The sequence below is a fragment of the Mirounga angustirostris genome, unplaced genomic scaffold (genome assembly GCF_029215605.1).
Source record: "Mirounga angustirostris isolate CCGP_5_RB_7025 unplaced genomic scaffold, mMirAng1.0.hap1 SCAF_9, whole genome shotgun sequence".
NCBI classification, from domain to species: Eukaryota; Metazoa; Chordata; class Mammalia; order Carnivora; family Phocidae; genus Mirounga; species Mirounga angustirostris.
The window spans coordinates 49,161,382-49,183,193 of NW_026991717.1; the positions used below are offsets into that span (position 1 = coordinate 49,161,382).

At 39.8% G+C, this 21,812-nt stretch overlaps 1 protein-coding gene across 9 annotated transcripts in view; it reads left to right on the plus strand.

Moving 5' to 3' along the window:
- NEDD4 (NEDD4 E3 ubiquitin protein ligase) overlaps positions 1-19,757 on the plus strand; it is a 121,115-nt gene extending 101,358 nt beyond the window's left edge. For 8 of the 9 annotated variants that reach the window (XM_045900028.3, XM_064570440.1, XM_064570442.1 and 5 more), the window contains 16 exons: positions 1,494-1,694; positions 3,081-3,161; positions 3,596-3,650; positions 3,745-3,803; positions 4,835-4,900; positions 8,456-8,685; positions 9,654-9,775; positions 9,868-9,938; positions 11,033-11,128; positions 11,460-11,533; positions 11,821-11,881; positions 14,316-14,375; positions 14,458-14,565; positions 15,178-15,274; positions 18,067-18,139; positions 18,682-19,757. In XM_045900028.3, coding sequence (XP_045755984.1) covers positions 1,494-1,694; positions 3,081-3,161; positions 3,596-3,650; positions 3,745-3,803; positions 4,835-4,900; positions 8,456-8,685; positions 9,654-9,775; positions 9,868-9,938; positions 11,033-11,128; positions 11,460-11,533; positions 11,821-11,881; positions 14,316-14,375; positions 14,458-14,565; positions 15,178-15,274; positions 18,067-18,139; positions 18,682-18,784 — 1,557 coding nt within the window. In that variant the 3' untranslated portion in view covers positions 18,785-19,757. The other variant, XM_064570439.1, reaches the window with a different exon arrangement.
- The last annotated feature ends 2,055 nt before the right edge of the window (positions 19,758-21,812 follow it).

Sequence of the window (21,812 nt, forward strand, 5' to 3'; positions counted from 1 at the left end):
AGCTTTGGCTCAGGTCATGATCTCAGGGTCCTGCGATCGAGCACGCCCCCATCGGGCTCCCCACTCAGGGGAAATCTGCTTCTCCCTCTGCCCCTCCCTCCACTCATGCTCTCTCTCTCTCTCCTTTTTTTTTTTTTTTTAAAGATTTTATTTATTTATTCATGAGAGATAGAGAGAGAGAGAGAGGCAGAGGCAGAGGGAGAAGCAGGCTCCCCGCGGAGCAGGGAGCCCAATGCGGGACTCGATCCCGGGACTCCAGGATCATGACCTGAGCCGAAGGCAGACACTTAACCGACTGAGCCACCCAGGCTCTCTCTCTCTCTTTAAAAAATATTTAAAAAATAAAATTGTGGGCGCCTTGGTGGCTCAGTTGGTTAAGTGTCTGCCTTCGGCTCAGGTCATGATCCTGGAGTCCCGGGATCGAGTCCCGCATTGGGCTCCCTGCTCCGCGGGGAGCCTGCTTCTCCCTCTGACCCTCCCCCCTCTCATGCTCTCTCTCTCTCTCTCTCATTCGCTCTCAAATAAATAAATAAAATCTTAAAACAAAACAAGTATAAAGGCAGTGGCATACAATTTAAAAATATATATATAAAATTGTACAGATAAAACTAAATTCCCTTTAGCCAAGCACTTGGTCCCACTACCCAGAGAGAAGCACCGTCTTAAGTCTGTTGGGTATTCTTCCAGTCATTTTTTTTCTTTTTTTTTTTTTTTTTTGCTTAAACAATAGAAACTTATTTCTCACAGTTCTGGAGGCAGGGAGACCAAGCTCAGAGGGCAGCATTTTGGGTCCCGGTGAGGGCCCTCTTCTGAGCTGCAGACTTCCATCTTCTTGCAGTGGCCTCGCACAGTTCTTCCAGGCTCTTTTATATACTTACAGAGAGAGCTAAAATGATGCAAAGTAGTGTTTATGTTCCTGTGTTTCAAATTTTGCAAAGATGTCATATAATTCTAAATCTTTTTTTGTTCAACATTGTTTTTAAATCCTATCCATGTTGTCTTATGTATGGGTCCAGTGTGTTTCTTTTAACCACTGCCTAATATTTCATCGAATGAATACATTACATTTCAATGATGCAATTCTGCAATGGATATTTGCCATGCATTTTGTTTGCCCGGCATTGGCAGCCACTTCTGCGTGTGGGGAATTGCGCATTCTGTGCGTCTTTGGGGCAAGCAGAGACAGCCTCCTTGAACTGGCACCGTGGTGATCTTGGCGCTGGGGCACGGTCCCGCTGACCTCGTTGCCTCCGTCACGCGCATCCGCAGCAGACTTGGACTGCTGGCAAGTGTCGGACCGCTCAAGAATTAGCTGAGGAATTGTAAGTTATTTTAAAAACGAAGTTTGACGGAACGCTGTTAGAAAAATGAGTCTGCCATGTTTAGGTCTATTTATAAGGATATATTCTGTTTGCAGGTTAAGTTACCTTTTAACCACAGCTATTTGTGTGTTCTCTATAAAACGTGACGACATGACTTACTTCCTGTGCTAGGCCACAGCCGAGGCCAGTCAGCTGCGGTCAGGCCAGAGTTCGGTGTGCCCTCAGCCACACGTCCCCACGAGTGATTCAGCGCAGCAGGTGACCCAGCCGTCTGAAACGGAGCAAGGATTCCTTCCTAAAGGCTGGGAAGTCCGGCACGCACCCAATGGGAGGCCTTTCTTTGTCGATCACAACACCAAAACCACTACCTGGGTAACTTTAATACTGAATACTTTTTTTTTATTATTCTTATGTTAATCCCCATACATTACATCATTAGTTCTAGATGAAGTGTTCCACGATTCATTGTTTGTGCACAACACCCAGTGCTCCATGCAGAATGTGCCCTCCTCAATACCCACCACCAGGCTAACCCATCCTCCCACCCCCCTCCCCTCTAGAACCCTCAGTTTGTTTTTCAGAGTCCATCGTCTCTCATGGTTCGTCTACCCCTCCGATTTCCCCTGCTTCATTCTTCCCCTCCTGCTACCTTCTTCTTCTTCTTCTTTTTTTTTTCTTAACATATTTATGGGTAACTTTAATACTGTCCGGTTTGAATTTGGAGCAATGATCTTAACTCTTACGAATAGTTCCCTGGAACTCTTAAATGTACATTAATATAACCTACATTTCCTTGTATTCACTTAAGGAGATGCTGAATTCTTAACAGTATTATTTCTACTCAAGAAATATTTATGCCCATTTTTAATATTTTTAGGGATTGTGGAAATACATTTACTTCCTATTTCGTTTTTAACTCGCTAGGCATAAATGCTTAGGAAGGTATTTGTAATAATCCTTTTATATGTTGCTTTGTAGTTCCAAGGTACTTTTGAATCCGTATCTCATTTAATACCTAGAAAACCTTGGGGGTGGCTAGGTAGAATAGTATTTTTCTTTTAAGATAAGCCTTAAAGCTCTTTAGCAGTTGGTTCACCACTCAGAGAAAAATGACTGAAAATCAGCAACAGATGACTAGATTTTTATTTATTTATTTATTTAAAAGACCGAAGTACCTTAATAAAACTAAAATAGTTTAATAAACTACTTAAAATAATATTGAAACAATATATATAAGTGAATCCAAACAAATTGAATTTTGTTCTTTTTTTCAACAATTTGAATTGGCTTTAGTAACCTTTTTGAGCTTACCTCCCTAGCTTTAAAAAATATTAATACATCAACACCTTTACAGATAAGTGCCAAAAAGCATGCGCAAGACCTCAGAAATAACACATGGTCTAGTTTCATGTCCATTCATTCAGCAGTTTTTATAGAGAGAATAGCCCCTAGGTAGAGACACAATCCCTGAAGAGTGGGGCAAAATTCTCTGAATGGCTTCTATGAAACAGATGATGAGTTAAAACTGATCCTACTCTGAGATCTGTGGACTGAATCTTGCAGCCTGGGAATGATGGGTTTTAGACAGAGAAACTACTATTTCACAGATGAAGCAAATGGAATAAAAGTAGACTTTAAAAGAGATTATTTTAAATATCAATTGATGTTAGAAAAACATAGTAACAGATTGACTTTCTTGATTTTAAAATTTGTGTGTGTGTGTTGTTGTTTGCTTTATTTACTCTACCAAAAAAAAAGGAAGATCCAAGACTGAAAATTCCAGCTCATCTTAGAGGAAAGACATCACTTGATTCTTCCAATGATCTGGGGCCTTTACCTGTAAGTTTATAGAATTGTTAGCAATCTAACTTGGCTCTCTCAAACATTTTTTATTTTGGAATACAGTAGTTCTTCGACAACTCTAAGTTATGTTATTATTAAAGTGTAATGCCGGGGTGCCTAGGTGGCTTAGTCGTTAAGTGTCTGCCTTCGGCTTGGGTCATGACCCCGGGGTCCTGGGATAGAGCCCCGCATCGGGCTCCTTGCTCAGCGGGAAGCCTGCTTCTCCCTCTCCCACTCCCCCTGCTTGTGTTCCCTCTCTCGCTGTGTCTCTCTCTGTCAAATAAATAAAATCTTTAAAAAAAAAAAAAAGTGTAATGCCTTCTACTAAGAATGGAATATGAAAATAACCTATATAACAAAATGCCATTTTTCTACCCTGTATACATCTCAGACCCTTTCCAAAAATAATTGAAATACATTCTTCATTATAGCCAGGATGGGAAGAAAGAACTCATACAGATGGAAGAATCTTCTACATTAATCACAGTAGGTGCAACATGATTTTTCATTACATTATTTTTTTGTAATACTGAATTTTGTGCAGGAGACTCAAGAACACCTTATTTCTCTCCCTATTCAGATATAAAAAGAACACAATGGGAAGATCCTCGGTTGCAGAATGTAGCAATAACTGGACCAGTAAGTCTCTTTGCATCCGTATGCTCTGATGGCAGTGGCCTCTCAACTGTCTTGTCAAGGGCAAATGGTCAAGGGCATAATCCTACAGACCTTGAGAGGACAGCACATCTGCAATTCTGTACTCTCCCACCACCCCCACTCCAGGTCTTAATAATTTGAAAAGAGTGCATAAATTCATTGTTCTTACCCTTTCAATAGCCTTAGGGGACTAGTGAGCCAGAGAGTCAAATGCCAAGGCAGTGGGCTGCTGGGCTCAGGCTGGTACTTGCCATTGCCTGAAAAAGAATGTTGGCAATCCTCAGGAGATCAGAGAGGAGCCAAGAATGTACCAGGTGATAAAGTAGACAGCACCCAGTCGACTCCAGAGGCATGCTTGAACTTTTTGGTGGAAATTACTGTAAATGCTGGTGTATAAAATACTCGTATTTAAGTATAAATATTATAATATTTAATGTTATAATATAATAATGATAGGAAAAATCATTTTCTTCTTTATATAGTTACTTGTTCCATATTTTGTTTTTGAGATTTTAATTGTTTTCTAATTCACAGGAACAAGTGAAATTGAAGATCCAGTTCTTTTAAATTACTCTTTAGTCTCCATGTTTAGTATTTTAAAATAATGGGTAAAAAGGGCAATTCCTCAGAGTTCAAGGAAAAAGTGCATTTTTCAAATTGTTCCCTTAATGGAGAAATCACTTTAACAGTGTGTTTAGAAATGGAAATTTTCATTTCTAATATTTCTCTCCTTGGAAGAAATTTCCTGTTTCTGGCTTTTTGCATTTCAAGAATATTGCATGATGAAAATTACAGCCATGGAAATTGCTGAATACAATTTAATTTTAAACAGAGAAATTAAAAATTTTAAAGTTTTGTATTTGTTTTCCTTCAAATTAAACTTTTCTTTCCAAGTATTCTCTTTTAATGCCTTTAACTTATGTTCATAAAATACCCAGAGGGGAACTTTAAAAATTGTTCCAGAATAAAAACAACCTAAACCTTCTTCATTTTTCTAAAATTTTCAACTCAAGGCAGTGCCCTACTCCAGGGATTACAAAAGAAAGTATGAGTTCTTCCGACGAAAGATGAAGAAGCAGGTTAGTTATATTTACATTGAGTTCTTAGGAATGATTGTTATGTAGACTGAAAGTGTGGGAAATGCATTTTTAAAAAGTAATAGAGAATTTATTCTATATTTTAACAACTTTGAATAGCTTCTTATAGGGAAAGGTGGCTTTTTTTTTTTTTTTACTACTCCATGTTACATATCATTAGAGACCACAGTTATGTCGTGTCTTTCCTTATTTTTCAAGATACCTTATGATATATAGAACAATAGTATTAAAGTTTGCTTTTAATGAGCTCTAACCTGGTTTCCTAGTGGGGTTTGTGGAACTTGGGCTTGGTAGAATCCGAGCAAGCTCAGATTGTCCCCCAGCCTCATCCCTGATTGTGTAGGAGGACTCTCTATATTCCTCTTCTGCTTGGACTCTTGTTTTCCAGTGGTAGTTATTCATGCTCTACCGCTTCGTACAACTTATCTCTGCCTAATTTGAAAATACAACTGTGATTGAAACAGTGGTCCTATTGTTTGTCTCCTTCTGCTTATCAGATGTGTTCACTATAGTTTTTTTCTTCCATCACCACAAATTTAATATTTGGAACTATACTTACCATCTGCCCATCTATTTCACTTCTGTTGGTGATGACCACTTTGTAATGCCTTTCTAATTTGCTCCCACTTTTCCCCTTTCCCTGCAGTTTAGGAATACTACCACTAGGTGGCTATATTGGGTTACACTTTCTTGCGTTCCAAGCTGGAAGCCTGCTTTTCCAAAGATTCAAGATGGTGGGTCTGTTACCAAGAATGTTTTCATCCAACATTTAACAAAAAACGAGATGTAATAGTTTTTTAGTGCAAATATTTTGTGCCTTAATAAAAGCCTAAACTATCAGCAACTTTTTAAAACTCATCTTCAATAATAGCTTTGTGTTAAAATTGCTCTGGAAATTGGTTTTCTACTTCTTAAAGTCCTTTGGGGTTTTAAGACTTTGTTGATCTGTTGGTCTGGTAAATATTTTCACTCTTAATGAAAATATGCTGGTGGAATAGAACTCACTAGCTTCTCCATTTGCCATTCTGAACACTTACAAACATGCTATCATATCTAATTGTTGATGTCTTCCTGGCAGCAGGAGATATGGAACAAAGCCTTCATAAGCAGGTCATAACACACAGAAGCCACAATGAAAGCAGCAATAGTTACTGAGCTCTCAGGGCAAACCGGACATTCTTCTTAGCAAGTTATATGTATTCATGTAATCTCTATATTAGCAGTGTAAGGAAGGAACTGTCATTGTCACTTTTATAGGTGAGGATACTCAGGCACAGAGAGATTAAGTAATGTGATCGAGTCCCAGGGTTATTAGTGGCAAAGCGAGACAAGTGGTCTAGCTCCAGAGTCCATGTTCTTGACCAAAATGACATATATTGATGATTAAGAGAGATATTTACCCAAAATGCAACAAAGGTATATAAAGAGATAAAAACATGAAAGAAAGGTTAAGAAACATGGAGTTGCTCCAGAGGGAGAGACTCAAGAGCATGGGGAAGAGGCTACGAACCTGCATCCTTAGTTTATCAAAAAGTCCCTAGTAGGATTTAAAAAAATCCGTATCTAGTCTCATTACAGCAAAAGAGCAGAACACCAAGACAGAAATAAAAATGTTTAAAAATCATTGCTACAAAACCTTAAGTTGTCTTTAACTTTTTCCTCTGTCTTATCCATAACATCTCACTAGTGAGGAGTAAAGATGGCTAATCATTATTGAGCTTACCATGTGCCAGACATGGAGGAAGCACACGAAATGCATTATCCCCTGACGTTCTAAAACAGCTCCATGAGGTGACGATTATTGTCCCCAATTTACAGGTGAGGTAATAAGCCTTAGAAAAGCCATGTCAGGGGGGCGCTGGGATCTGAACATGGGGCTCCTGACCCCAGAGTCCACGCCCTGGTCCACTACTCAGCCCAAACATGGAAGTCACTCCTCCTGGCCTCTCTCTCTTCCATCGCCATCCCTCTCTCACAGGGTCTTTAACTGACCAGGTGCCTCTTGTCTCTCCTTAAAGCCACCCGTTAGTCTGTCTCCAGGAACAACCTGACCCTGCCCCTTTGCTCAGCAGCTCTTCCCAGTTGGCATCCACGCTCCCTCCACTCTGGCCCCAGACCACTGTTCTGTCTTCTCCTGTCACTGCAACAACCCTTTCTCCCTCCCTCCTGCACCCTCTTGCTGTTACATACAGTAGCCCCCTCCCCGCCCTCCCCCCCCCCCCCACAGGCTCTTCCCTTAGCTGCTCCTCAGTCCTTCCCTGCCTCTCCCTCAAGTCAGGACTTGTTCTTAAAGCCTCCTGGATCACCTCATTTGCAATTAATAGCTCAATCTTTTAGGCCCCACAGAACATTTGCTTATATCTTTATTATTAGCAATTTTCTTACTCTTGTAAATCTCAGGATTAGTAACATTTACATTTGTTTCTCTTATACACACTGGATTATAAACTCCTTGAGGGAGGAATCATATCTTATACCACATTTTTATTCCCTTTTCTTCCCATCCCCATTACCATAGCTACCTAGCATGGGGCCTGGCCCGGAGCAGGCCCCAGTAAATGCTTGGCTGCACAAGATGCCTAGTGTCTAAGATTGGTTTTCTCCGATCTTGCTTTTATTTTTATTTGCATAAGCAGCAGAGAAAACTGCTTATATTGCTTATAAAAACTGCTTATATTATTATGTTTCTGTAGGGCTTCGCCTCTTCCCTAAATATATTGAGTGAAATTGGTATTTTTTTTCTTAGAAGTAACCCTCTCTTCTTCTTTTGAAGTGACAGAATTTTCTCTTACTGGTTTCCACTTGAACATTGCACACAAAGCACTCAAGAATAAAATATTCAGACATCTTTTTATAAAATTTACAATGAGGTCTGTCTAGAAGCATAGTTATCTGCATTTGTCACATAAGCAAAGGATGTACAGAAAAATCAGCAAGACGGCAGAGACTCGAGAGCTCAGGCTTTCTTAACTTTTGTCTTCAGTTTCTTCACCCATAAAATGGAGATTATATCCGTCCCTTCTTCCTTGCGTTGTTGTGAGGAGTAAATGAGTTAACCTGTTAAAATGCTGGGAATAGTTGCCTGATACAGTCTTTAAACGTTAGTGCCTGTGAATGAGTGCAGCAGGGTGGGCTGCAAGGAGGAAAGGTGGAGGTCAGGAAAACCCCAGAACCAACAGGCAGGCGAGAAAGAGCAGGCATTGGCGGGACTGTAGGCCACGGGATGGTCTTCACTGGAACTTAATATGGAATGGACTGTTCATGAAATGCCTTCGTGTGAGCATGATTGCCACTGTCGATAACTGCTTCTTCCAGTATAAAAATCAGAAGTCTGTATTATTATGTGATTAGAGAAAAGGCATGAATTTTTTTTATACCATAGAGGAAATATTAGACAATATCCCTAGTCACATTTTCCCCAAAAAAGGGTCTTGGGCACAGGGTAGAGCACAACGGTTTTTATAACTTTACGAGAAATAAATTTGCCATCGTGTTGAATTGATTTAAACCCTAAGTCTCTCTTCTCTGGGTTTTCAGAATGACATTCCAAACAAATTTGAAATGAAACTTCGCCGTGCAACTGTCCTTGAGGACTCGTACAGGAGAATTATGGGTGTCAAGAGAGCAGATTTCCTCAAGGCTCGGCTGTGGATCGAGTTTGATGGTGAAAAGGGGTTGGATTATGGAGGAGTCACCAGAGAATGGTTCTTCCTGATCTCAAAGGAAATGTTTAACCCTTATTATGGGTTGTTTGAATATTCTGCTACGTAAGTACTTTTACAATGACTGTATACAGAAAAACAAAAGTCACTGTTGTGAAAGTAACAAAGAGTTGCATGATGCAAGGAAACTGTGTGTTAACAACGTGCCAGAAAAGGAGACAGTCACTAACGTTGTTTCAGGAATAACTTTTTTAAAAATGGTAGTAAAATAGGGCGCCTGGGTGGCTCAGTTGGTTAAGCGACTGCCTTCGGCTCAGGTCATGATCCTGGAGTCCTGGGATCGAGTCCCGCATCGGGCTCCCTGCTCGGCGGGGAGTTTGCTTCTCCCTCCGACCCTCCCCCTCTCATGTTCTCTCTCTCTCTCTCTCTCATTCTTTCTCTCAAATAAATAAATTAAAAAAAAATCTTTAAAAAAAAATGGTAGTAAAATATACATAACATAAAACTTACCATTTTAGCCATTTTAAGCGTGTGGTTCAGCGGTGTTCAGTACATTCACATTGTTGTGCCATTGTCCCCACCGTCCATTTCCAGAATTCGTTCACCGTCAACTGAAACTGGTGAAGCCCATGAAACACTAACCGCCTTCCCTGGTGGTCGCCATTCTGCCTTGTGTCTCTGTGAATCTGACCACGCTAGGTACCTCATATCAGTAGAATCCTACAGGGTTTTTCCTTTCGTAACTGACTTATTTCATTAGCGTGATGTCCTCCAAGTTCATCCATGGCATAGCATCTGTCAGAATTTTCTCCCGTTTTGAGGCTGAGTAATACCCCGTTGTGTAAAAGGACACCCCATTTTGCATATCCATTCATCTGTTGTTGAACACTTGGGTTGTTTCCCCCTTTTGACAGAAATGACTGTTTTTAAAACCATTAAATCCAGTGGTCTCATGTGGTTCTAATAGAAGTAAAAACTCCAAAAAGAGGGAGCTAATTTATGATTTTGTTATATTAAAATTTTTATATGAAATGTGGAGAGGAAAATTTATATAAATGTGGTTGTCTTTACAGGGATAATTATACCCTACAGATAAATCCAAACTCGGGATTGTGTAATGAGGATCACCTCTCTTACTTCAAGTTTATTGGCCGGGTAGCTGGAATGGCAGTTTATCATGGCAAACTGTTGGATGGTTAGTATTAAGCATAAAACATTTTTTTAAGTATAATGATCTTATTTCTTTCATTTGGTAATCATTTTCAATACGTTTTATTTTTTTGAAAGGTTTTTTCATCCGCCCGTTTTACAAGATGATGCTACACAAACCAATAACACTTCATGATATGGAATCAGTGGTATGTCTTTTTCACTTATAATGTACAGAACATATAATTTAAGAAGCAACTGGATATTTTAAAGTTAGAATATGATGATGAAGAAATTAATAGATTATAATGTTCCAATGAACATTTTCCCCAACATTCTAATACGAAAATTTCCTAATACATAATAAAAAATTTTTTAAATGTTATAGTGGACATATATGTATCCACCACCAAGATTCTGTACTTGGTTTTTTTATCCCTATGCTTACTTTATTACCTACCTATCCATCAGTCCATCCATGTGTCCATCAATCCATCTTCTTTTTTGATGCACTTCAAAGAATGCCCTTCTCCCTAATTACTCCAATGTACTAACAACATTTGAATTTTGATCTTTTATGATGAGTGGATATGTTTTCAAAATAACAGTCCAAAGGCAAGGCCTTGTGGTTAGGCCACTACAAAGAAATGGAAACCTAAGGATTAAATCCCTGATGGTAGCTTTGCTGTGTGAACTGAAAAGCCTCATGTGCTGTGTGTACACATGGATTCCAAGCTCTCTTCCTGGGGACCAAGTACATTCTTTATTCCTTTCCTTGTGACATTATCAATGTGGACCGTATAATTCTTTATGAAGCATAAGATTTCACAGTTATTTGAGTTGGTTAATTGAGGTTCTGTATTTATCTGAGATTTTTCTTTAACTTAGGCCAAGTATAAGTAACAACCTGCTCATACATAGCTACTTACACATTTTACACCCCGTCTCAACAGGCCGTACGAGAGAGGCGCTAGGTGCTCCTGGGCATCCGTGGGAGTTAGGATTCATCTGGAAACTACTTTATTTGACCCTTCAACTGGATAATAAAATCTGTACCTCCACTGCCTCTACATAGAGATAGGTTTCCAAACTCTCGGGAAAGCCCCACTCTGCTGATTTATGCATTTTTACTCTCACACTTAATAGTCATCCCACTCTTTTTATAATACTTGTGTGTTTATAAGAAAAGACATCCTACTACTTTTCATCTTTTGTCCAAGTAGTCAGACTCTCAGCACACTTTCTTTGCAGGTTCAGGTGTCTTTTTATGCACAAATTTTAAATATGCGATTTCCCCATCTAGGATAGTGAATATTACAATTCACTAAGATGGATTCTTGAAAATGATCCAACAGAATTGGACCTCAGGTTTGTCATAGATGAAGAGCTTTTTGGACAGGTTTGTAAACTTTGATTAATTAAAATGGTACATAAATTGTGAAACAAATGTTATAACTTAAGTTTAGAAGTTAAATGATGCATATCCTTGACACATTCCTGTGCTCTATTTTTAAATTTATTTTCCAGCAACAAAAGCTGTCTCAGCAAGAATTTCTGCTTTCCTTGACATTTGACTCATTCCATGTTTATTTTAGTAAAACTAATGTTTTAAGTTTTCTTAGCTTGTGAATGGATTTAATTTAAAACACTGGGTTTCTGGTATAACTATAATGCATGTATTTTATTTTTTTCACTAAAATAACATATCAAGATATCATGCTTAATTTTAGACACATCAACACGAGTTGAAAATTGGTGGATCAGAAATAGTTGTCACCAATAAGAACAAAAAGGAATATATTTAGTAAGTATTTTGTTAGTAAGTATTTTATTATGTTTAGTATATACTTCCCTGGAAATAATTTTGTAATTCTTTCTGGGAAGACTCTTTGTACCTTCTTTCTCTTTCTTCATAGCCAGAGTCTCAGTGTTCTTTTTACTCTTTCTATAACAATGCCATATTACCACTCATATTCACTTTTTGCCTGGAGCTTACCTAGTCTTTATTTTTTGTTTCCAACTGGAATAAATATACCTTAAATTTTTTTCTTCATTCATGTGAAAAAGATGAAATGTTTTGTTTCTTTTTAGTCTTGTAATACAGTGGCGATTTGTAAACCGAATCCAGAAGCAAATGGCTGCATTTAAAGAGGTATTCATTTATTTTTGTTCGTTCTTCTGCCATTTCAAAGTACAATTCATAAGTTTCAAGTATTGGGGGCTCATCACATCTGAGAACTAAGAAATGACTGGCTTTTTAAAACAACTTTTAATTATATGTTTATAGTAAAAAAAATATTTAAATGGGGGCGCCTGGGTGGCTCAGTTGGTTAAGCGACTGCCTTCGGCTCAGGTCATGATCCTCGAGTCCCAGGATCGAGTCCCGCATCGGGCTCCCTGCTCGGCAGGGAGTCTGCTTCTCCCTCTGACCCTCCCCCCTCTCATGTGCTCTCTCTCTTTCTCTCTCTCAAATAAATAAATAAAAATCTTTAAAAAAAAATATTTAAATGAATAGGTGTTAGAACTCAGTCATCCAAGAGGCCCATACAATTAACGCTGACGCTCCCCCTATACTCCGGTCACTGCTCCTCACCTTTTCCCAGTCACGTCTCCTCCATCTTAAGTAACCTCAGGTGAACAAGGTTCAGAGTGCCGTAGGGAGAGTGGAGTAGGCCATTTATTTTCCCACATGGGATCACACTGTACATGCTAGTTTGTGACTTGCTTTCTTCTCTTATCAAATATTTATTGGAGATCTTTACATGTCAAGATGCGTAACTGCCCTTCCTTGTGGCTGCATTTTATTCACAATATAAATTCATAAGTTATTTAAATTCCCCCCATTGGTGGACATTTAGGCTATTGCCAGTGCACTCGTTTCTTAAGCCAACTTAAAATCTTCCGTTCAGTATTTATCACGTACTTTTCATTTATTCAGTATTGAGTGCTCGCTATGTATCTGGTGCTGCACAAGGCAGAAAGACCTAGGTCCTGCTCTAGGGAGCAGAAAATCTAAAGAGTGACGTGGACAGAGGCAGGCGTGAAGTGCTCAGTAAGCACAGAGAAGAGATCTGGGCAGGGAGAGGTGCAGGAAGGGCCAGGGAAGGCCTGGAGGGACTGGCCAGCCACACGGAGGAGGGCAGTGCAGTTCTAAGCATAATGAGGGTCATGTGTGAAGTCTGGCCATAAGACAGACTGTGCACATGTTGAACATGCTAGCAGTTCATACACTGGATAAGATGAGGCAGGAGGTCAAACTGAGCTGAAGAGTTGAGCAGAACCAGATTAAGAAAGGCCTGTTTGCTAAACTGGAAACAGAGGGAATTTGGGGTTTTTGCGGAAGTCCAGTGAGGGGAAGGAAGGTGGCTATAAAACAACAGGATTCAATTTACATTTTAGTCAGATCATTCTGGAAGTGGTACGTAGCAAGTTAGAGATAGACAAGACTAGCAGCAGGGCTGGGCGGGAAGGTGCTACAGCGATCCGGGTGAGAGAAGATCAGGGCAGGAACGAAGGTGGTGGTGGTGGGAAGACCACTGTGTGTGTATCTGAATGGGATTCACAAGGGAGAACTGTAGCTCAGGTGCTTTAAAGGATAGAGATCTGTGTGGGGGAGCAGCATGGATTTGGGGATCATCTGCCTATGTGTACTGGAGCTGTGGACTCGGTAAGATGGGAAATTGGAAAGAACAGTAAGAACAGGGAAAGTGGATGCCCACGGTGGGGATGTGGGAGCACCAACCTGGAAGGAACAGACAGTAGAAAGGGATACGTCGAGGAAATTAGCAAATGCAGACAGAGACATGAGAGAAACCATCGACAGCAGACGAAGTTTCCAGAACAGCAGTGTTTTCAACAATCTCATAGTGCAGAGAAGTCAGATAAGATACCTAACTAGAAAGCGTTGGTCAGAGTTCGCCGCAAAGCTGTCTTGAGGGCAGCAGGGGCATGGAGGGCAGAGGGCAGCGGGTGGAGGCAGAGATGGTCCGGCGTGGGTTCGGTCAGGTATAATGACTTGGCGGTAAAGAGAAGAAAGACGGGTTTGCTTTTTTGTTTTGTTTGTAAGTTAGATAGGCTTAAACAAATGTAAATGCTGAAAGAGTGAGCTAATAATGAGAAGGAGGTTCAGTGAGATGAGCCCCTTGGGGAAGCAGATGAAGCCCAGAGAGAAAGGGGGCAGGCACCTGTCCCCACTGCCATGGGCAGGCGGCCATGATGGATGTCAGCGCCGGCTGGTACCCGGGCAGGCAGAAGGTTGAGGGAATTCCATCATCACCTCTGTTTTCTCTCTCAAATAAAAGTTATCTGCTGTAAAGGAGGGATGACATGGAGGAGGAGGAAGCAGTTGGGGAAATGCGGGGAGGTTTCAAAATGGCCATTTTGAGGAATCAATGAGAGAGAACAGACTGTGGACACATCCATGTTCTTGCCGATATTGAACCCTCCGTTGACTTAAGAACCCATGACTGTGTGGTGGTAGGAATCTATGTGCAGGTGGGATTTCTCCCATAGCAATCCAGAGGCTGATGTGTAGGGCTGTCGATGGACTCTGCTAACCAGGTTTTAAAGTACATTCTTTCCACTAGGGATTTTTTGAACTAATACCACAGGATCTTATCAAAATTTTTGACGAAAACGAACTAGAGGTAAGAAATATTCTTATTTTGAAACAGGATTTTTGTGCCCATTATTTTTCTTGTCTACAGTTTGACATTTCTTATCACGTAGCTTCTTATGTGTGGATTGGGAGATGTCGATGTGAATGACTGGAGAGAACACACAAAGTATAAGAATGGCTACAGTGTGAATCATCAAGTCATACAGTGGTTTTGGAAGGTAATTGAAAGCTTCTGTTTCCGTAAATTCCTTTTCAACAGATTCAATCATACTTAACGATACTAGTGGATTACATAGAGATAAGAAAAAGTAACAGTGTACTGTATCCATCTGCCTTCTGGGTATGGCTCCATCCTCCATACATATTTATAGATAAGTCAGTGTTCAGAATGTAGTAAATGGCAGGAACAACAGCAGTGGGCGCTTAGTCCCTTACCAACATGGAAACTGTTAAGAGAACTTGTAATAACCTGCTGGGTGTTCCCTGGGACTCCTGCATGGCTCCTTAAATGTGACTTTCCATCTAATCAAGAAATGTGTATGTCACTCAATAGTATCTGTAAATATAAATTTTTAAAAAGCCATGAGTCACATCCAAGAAGATATTTTTGTCACTTTATTAGGCTATGATCTCATTCTAGAGAGTTACCGTGTAGCCTCAGAAATGAAGTTTCCAGGAACTTTGTAAGCCACCCAGAAACACATGTAAATGTAATAACTGATCACTAATACTGTAACTAAATTCTGATAACGTATTTTTCAGGATAGTGCTGTTACTTTTTTTACTTTTTTCCCAGTGATATTCCTAAATGCTGTTTTTCTCTTATTCAGGCTGTTCTAATGATGGATTCAGAAAAAAGAATAAGATTACTTCAGTTTGTCACTGGCACCTCTCGAGTGCCCATGAATGGATTTGCTGAACTATATGGTAAGGGTTTTCACACATCATTTAAAAATGGAGTGATGCCACTTGTCTTTTTCATTTGACGATTAGTTGTCAAACTTCTATCATTTATACAAAAGCTGAGCTTAATAAAAAAAGAATTAAGATTTTTAAATGATTGGATTTGATACACAGAAGTAGGCCAGAATATATGTACACCTTCTAATCGGATACCAAAGACATGAAATGGCTCGAGTTCCTTTCCGTTCTTGAGTTTTAAATTTGATTCCCACTACATATCCCATCACAGAAAAAGCATTGTCTATAGGGTGATTGTTTAGGGCACCATGTAACGTCCCACAGAATGTTAGTAAGTGTACAACAGAAAACAAAGAGTTCCATAGTGGAATACATTTGGGGCAAATACTGGACTAAAAAGTGAGTAGATTTCTTTGGGACTCATTCGGAACCTTTACTATGAAAAAAAAGAGGGGGTTCCAAAACTTATTTGATCATGGACTCTGTGTATATACGTGCATGCATGTGTGTGTGGTGTGTGTGGGGGGGATGTGCAGGACTGGTGATAAGACTGCACATGTCTTTGAATATTCAGAATAGTTACTATTAATGCAGTTTTCTATAAAGTGGAATTCTGCATATCCTAGCAAACTGTTTTCCAGTGCATATATCTCATAGCACTAGAGGTGTTTTTTTGTAAAAAAAAAAACAGAACAAGAAACCTGCTGTTTCTGATGTAAATCAACTCAAATCAGTTAATATCTATGTATTGGAATGACATTTACTTGCTTTTAAAGATACTATGAAGAACAAATCTTTCAGGGAAGGTATAGCTAAGGTGGGAGCCCCACGCAGAGCAACAACGAAGTTTAGAATTGTTCTGGGAACGACAAGTCATGACTTCCGCCTCAGTCGTTGCTGAGCTGGATTTCTTGCGCACAGAGAAAGCTGTTGCTGTCTGATGGGATCTCTAGCCCTGTCGGTCTCCTCGGCAAACCTGGGCTCCTTAAGCTTCATGCATATTTTGCAGAACCTGTAAAGCATCTGCCATCCCACCTAGAGTCACCGTGCACAGTGAGAAGAACAAGACAGGAGCTCTGCGCTAACCCCTGCACCCCTTCTTGCCTAATTGGATTTCTTTGCCTTTGTCTTTTCAGTGGTTTCCCGTGACTTCCCCCTTCCTTTTGCTTCTCCTATATTTTAGCCAGTTACAGTGGGGAAAGAGCAAGGCCGGCCAAACACCCCTTTCCATGTCTAGCTCCGCATCCCTCTTCTGTGCAGTCCAGGCCTACAGCCATCCACTGAGTGTGTGAATTGTTTGGAATTTGGGGGAAATATCCCACACATGGAGCCAGAGTTGGAAGTATTAGAATATAATTCAAATTCATATGCATTTTCAAAAAGTTAATATTATAATACAGTATTATCTAGCCAATAAAAAGTGTGTAAGGTTTGTATTGGTTGACTTAGAGGAAGTTTTCACAATGGGTCATTTAGGTGAGAGAATCAAGAGGCAGGGAAATATATTTGATCCCATGTACAGGAAACAATGACAAAGATACTGAAACTTTAACTGTGAACATAATTATGATATGTGATGTGTGAAAAGCAATGTTTTCTGAGAAAACTGTACTATCAAGAATATCCAGGGGGTGCCTGGGTGGCTCAGTCGTTAAGCGTCTGCCTTCAGCTCATGTCATGATCCCAGGGTCCTGGGATCGAGTCCCACATCGGGCTCTCTGCTCGGCGGAAAGCCTGCTTCTCCCTCTCCCACTCCCCCTGCTTGTGTTCTCTCTGTCGAATAAATAAATAAAATCTTTAAAAAAAAAAAAAAAAGGGATGCCTGGGTGGCTCAGTTGGTTAAGCGACTGCCTTCGGCTCAGGTCATGATCCTGGAGTTCTGGGATTGAGTCCCGCATTGGGCTCCCTGCTTGGCAGGGAGTCTGCTTCTCCCTCTGACCCTCCCCCCTCTCATGCTCTCTCTCTATCTCATTCTCTCAAATAAATAAATAAAATCTTTAAAAAAAAAAGAATATCCAGTATATTTAGTGCTGCTCCTGGCAGTTACACTCCCACACATAACTAGCTATGATTATAAGACTCGGGGAAAAGTATGGAAGGTTCTACATCGCGTTGTCAGCACCAATTACCTGGGTGGTTGGAGGATGTTGAGAATTGGGGGAAGGAAGAGCTAAGTGAAAACTCCAGAGGAAAAAAAGAGCTTCTGAAAGTGTCCATAATAAAAGAAAAATGTAGCATGGATAACATGATCACCTGCACACAAAATTCCATATGTATATGCACATGTGCAAAATGATTCACAATAGAATGTTTACTCAAATTTAATAGTGGACTTTGAGACAATTTTTATACTATTCATTATATTTCTCTCTATTGCTTTAATTTTCTTGCAGTGAGATTAGATAATCAGAGAAAAATTAAAGCTATTTTTGGTGGGACTGAAGAAAGAAAGAAATTCCTCATTTTCTCTGTGTACCAATGAAGGAGGTGGTCCTAGGGAAGCGCAGGGCTAGGAAACATTTCAAAAGTCCCGTCAGGCCTGCCGCCCTATAGGTGGAGTGAGACTCTTTTGGATTAAAAGAAATCCAATTAGGCAGTGAGAGGAGCCGATGGAGAGGAATCTTCATCTTGTGGCTGGACAATGAAACCATCAAGGACAGGACAGCCTTCATTTCTTTGGAGTTCAAAGAAACTCCTTCTCTGGACGTTTAAGTTCTACATTGGAAATAATGAGTTGTGAAATTCTAGGGATTCCTATAAAGAATAGATGAGACCCCAGCAACTCTTCTTCCTTACAGGCTCAAATGGACCACAGTCATTTACAGTTGAACAGTGGGGTACCCCGGAAAAGCTGCCACGAGCCCACACATGGTAAGCAGTTTTTTCAACATTGAGAGAACAAGTTTTCAGAGAGTGAAGCTCCTCTAACAGAGTCTAGGTACAGAAGGTGTAGCCAGCTCTGTGCTGTGTCAGTGGCAGCTACGGGGGGCGGGGGGGCAGGGGGTGGGCAGGAACAGCAACACAGGAACAGGTGCATCTTTGCCAGCCAGGCCTGGGCTCGAAGTCTGGGTAGCTGAACAGTGGAGAGGCTCATCTCAGCCGTTGACCATGTGTTGCCCTCCATCGCATGAATGATGGGCCATCCCAAGAGAAGCTAGAACATTCCCTCTTGGAGGTTAAAATAACAGAGGACCCCAGGCATTTGGAGGTCATGGGAGTGAGAGGAGCCCACCAAGAAGTCGTGGGATGAGTCCATGCCTAGCGCCCAGTGCTGTTACCTTCCTTCTCTCCGGTGATCTAATGTCTTCTAGTGTTGTGGGTGGAACACATCACGAATAGCAGCGGTCCTGTTGGGCACCATGGCACTTGCTTTGTCAGTGTCTGATCTAACCAGGTCCTCTCTGTTCTTTCAGCTTTAACCGCTTGGACTTGCCGCCCTATGAATCATTTGAAGAATTATGGGATAAACTTCAGATGGCAATTGAGAACACTCAGGGCTTTGATGGCGTCGATTAGATTCCAAATAACAATCTAGAGTGTTTCACCGCCACTTTTGTATAAGCAAAATCTTGACTTAAAATTTTCCAGGGAACTACTAAAACTTGGCCTTTGTTTCTTTCCAGATAGTGGAGAAAAATCATATAAAAGCATTAGAAGAAACAGTTTGACAACCTTACCATTATTTCATTCACTTTTACAACAATATGTTGCATTGACACAGCTGTTTCTTTCCATCTTTAGAGTTCCCACTCTAGGATTTAAATCCCATGTGCCTGAAATAGTGAGTTGTGTCCTTAACATTTACCTCTCTTACAGTATTTGCCAGGCAGTTCTTCCTTAAACTACTGAAATTATAACTGTGAAATATTTGTGATAAGTGTCATGTGTGAAAAGTTGGATGCTTTTTGAGAAGGAAAACTGAAATTTGGAAAAGAATACTTTAATATTGATTAAACTACAATATACTTCATGCTGCCTACAGCTATTATTATTCTGTAGACCTGCCTACTGCACCTTACTGCCCAGATTTTTGGAAAAAACCTTGGAAAGTGTGTTACCTTTTTAGTCCACTGACTCACTTGCAAAAAAAAAAAAATTGTTTACTTCTTCATTTTAAAAGTATTTGGCTTTTGTTAATATGTAGCTTTACTAAACAAGGTGGTTTATAAGACGTGAAGCGAATTCAGATTCACAAAGCATGAAAAGTATTAACGCCTTCGTCTTGCCTGTATATCCTTTTGGTTCACTGGCATAGTCAGAACTCTTTCCTGTTTAAGGTAAAAGACTTCCTTCTTCAGACATTACACTAAAGCTCCGCAGAGCAGTATTTCTAAATACGCCTTGAAGAACTAAGTTAAATGTATAGTACTTGCCTTTACTAGTCATTCTTTACACTTGCCCAGTTATGTAGTAAATATGTTTACAGAACATGTTTATTATGTTTACAGATTAAGCTAATTTCTGTGGTTGCATTTTTATATTTTTAGTATCTCTCTTTAGTAAAAAAAAAAATAATTTGTTAAAAATAACCAAAGAATAGTTATAATGCGTAATTTGTATTAAATTTATTGCTGTATTTCTTACACTTTTTAAAAAATACTGTTTACTATGAAAATGATGTTTCACTATAAATCCAAAACTCTTTAAGAAAAATGCTACAAGCAGAATCCTACTTTAACCAAATTGAAGTACGTACAAATCACATGCATGCATTCAGCAAATGTGTGCTGAATGCCTGCTGTGTGCCTAGCCCTGCGGAAGGCCCTGGAGTAAGACCCATCAGCTTCAAAGAAATCTAGCTCAGGCCTCACCTCCAGGAACTTACGGACGTGTAAATGAATTTGTGAACAATCAAAAGTAGGGGTGAGCAGAAAGAGGCAAAAGGGAAAGTGCTCCATGCACCTGCACGGATAAAGTTTGCCAAGACTTGTATTTATATGTTTCATGCGTATATTCGAATGATGACATAGAAAATGCTCTTGCAAAAAGTTAAATCTGTTTCTCAATATGATGTCTTGGCGATTTAGGAATAATTGTAAATATATGTTATGAGTCTTCTTAAATACATATGTATACTCGGAGAGTTGTAAGAAGTGCAGCTGGCTATTGGTTTAAGTTCGTGGGGTGTAGCACCATGGGTACCAATTGGCACCTGCTTAAGATCTCAAATGGGACAGCAGCAAAACCACTTTCCAAACACCACATCTCCAGCGGGGCTGAGGGAAAGTAATGGACAGATGAGTGCACCCTGTGTTTCATCTTCACCCCAGCATTCGGGCAAGGCCACCAGATGTAGTACTAGTTTTATCACTTACCAACTGTTGAAACTGAAGCAATTTACTTAACCTCTCTGGGCTCCTATTCTTTCATCTGCCAAATGAGAACAATCACGCCCACACTCGTTGTCAGGGAAGCTTGTTATAAGCTCCAGAGAGCCACTTTGTAAAGTATGATACAATCAGAAGATGCTTTGTGCTTTGTGCTGACCATCAGATTTTGTCAAATCAGGTATGCACACAAGCTACACTCCCAAAGAAGAATCTCTTCATTTAAAAATAAAATGTCTGCTAATAGACAAAGAAGTAGGAACATCTCTGATACTGAATATATGTGTGTGTGTGTTTATATATACCATCAGAATTAATTTTCTCCACATCAGCAAAGTAATATTAATATGGGCCAATGCATTTTGAAATGTCCTCATTTTAGAGAACTTAATGTGAAAACTATTTTTGTTGAAACAGGATCTTACCACATATGTTTAAGTAGCATTTCTGTGAAATATCAGAGCAGATCAGAGCTAAAGAAAATACAAAGCTTGCTTTCCCTGATACTCACTTGGATGATCCTGTGACTCAGATAAAACAAGGTGTGAATGAGACCAGACACTCCCACAGCTCCCAGCCACAGACCATCATCCCCTTCGTCTCGAGGTGTGGGCTGGGGTCTGGAAGGAACCTGTATCAAGCCACACAGCCTCTCATCCCAGATAAAAAAGTGTCCCAAATGCACTCTACAGCAGGAGAGTAAATAGGGTCATTTTCATAAAGCAAGGACATTCTATTTTTCTAGAAATTATGAGCACATAATTTTAGCCTGTATTTTCTCTGTAATCACACGAACTTTAAAATAGACATAAAATTGTAAAACAAGTGCATTTCATCCTAACTCAAATTTAAGTGGTATTTGTTTTCATTTTTTATTTATAATGCTGAAATTATTCTACATAATTATCAAGTTAAACACAATTTGTTTTGATTATAAACCATTTGACATTGTTCTTAAAAATCTTCTCGTATGGTGAATATATATCAAGATTAATGTATCAAATTTATTGCATACTTTAAAGTATAAAATCATTTTTAAAAATCTTGATGCCACAAATAAAGTTCTATTCTAAGAAAAACAAAAACTGATTCATTTTTATTTTTATTTTTTAAAGGTTCTCTCTTTTTTAAGTTTATTTTAGAGAGAGAGCGAGCATGGGGGCAGGGTGGGGCAGGGAGAGAAGGAAAGAGACTGCGCAGAGCCAGATGTGGGGTTC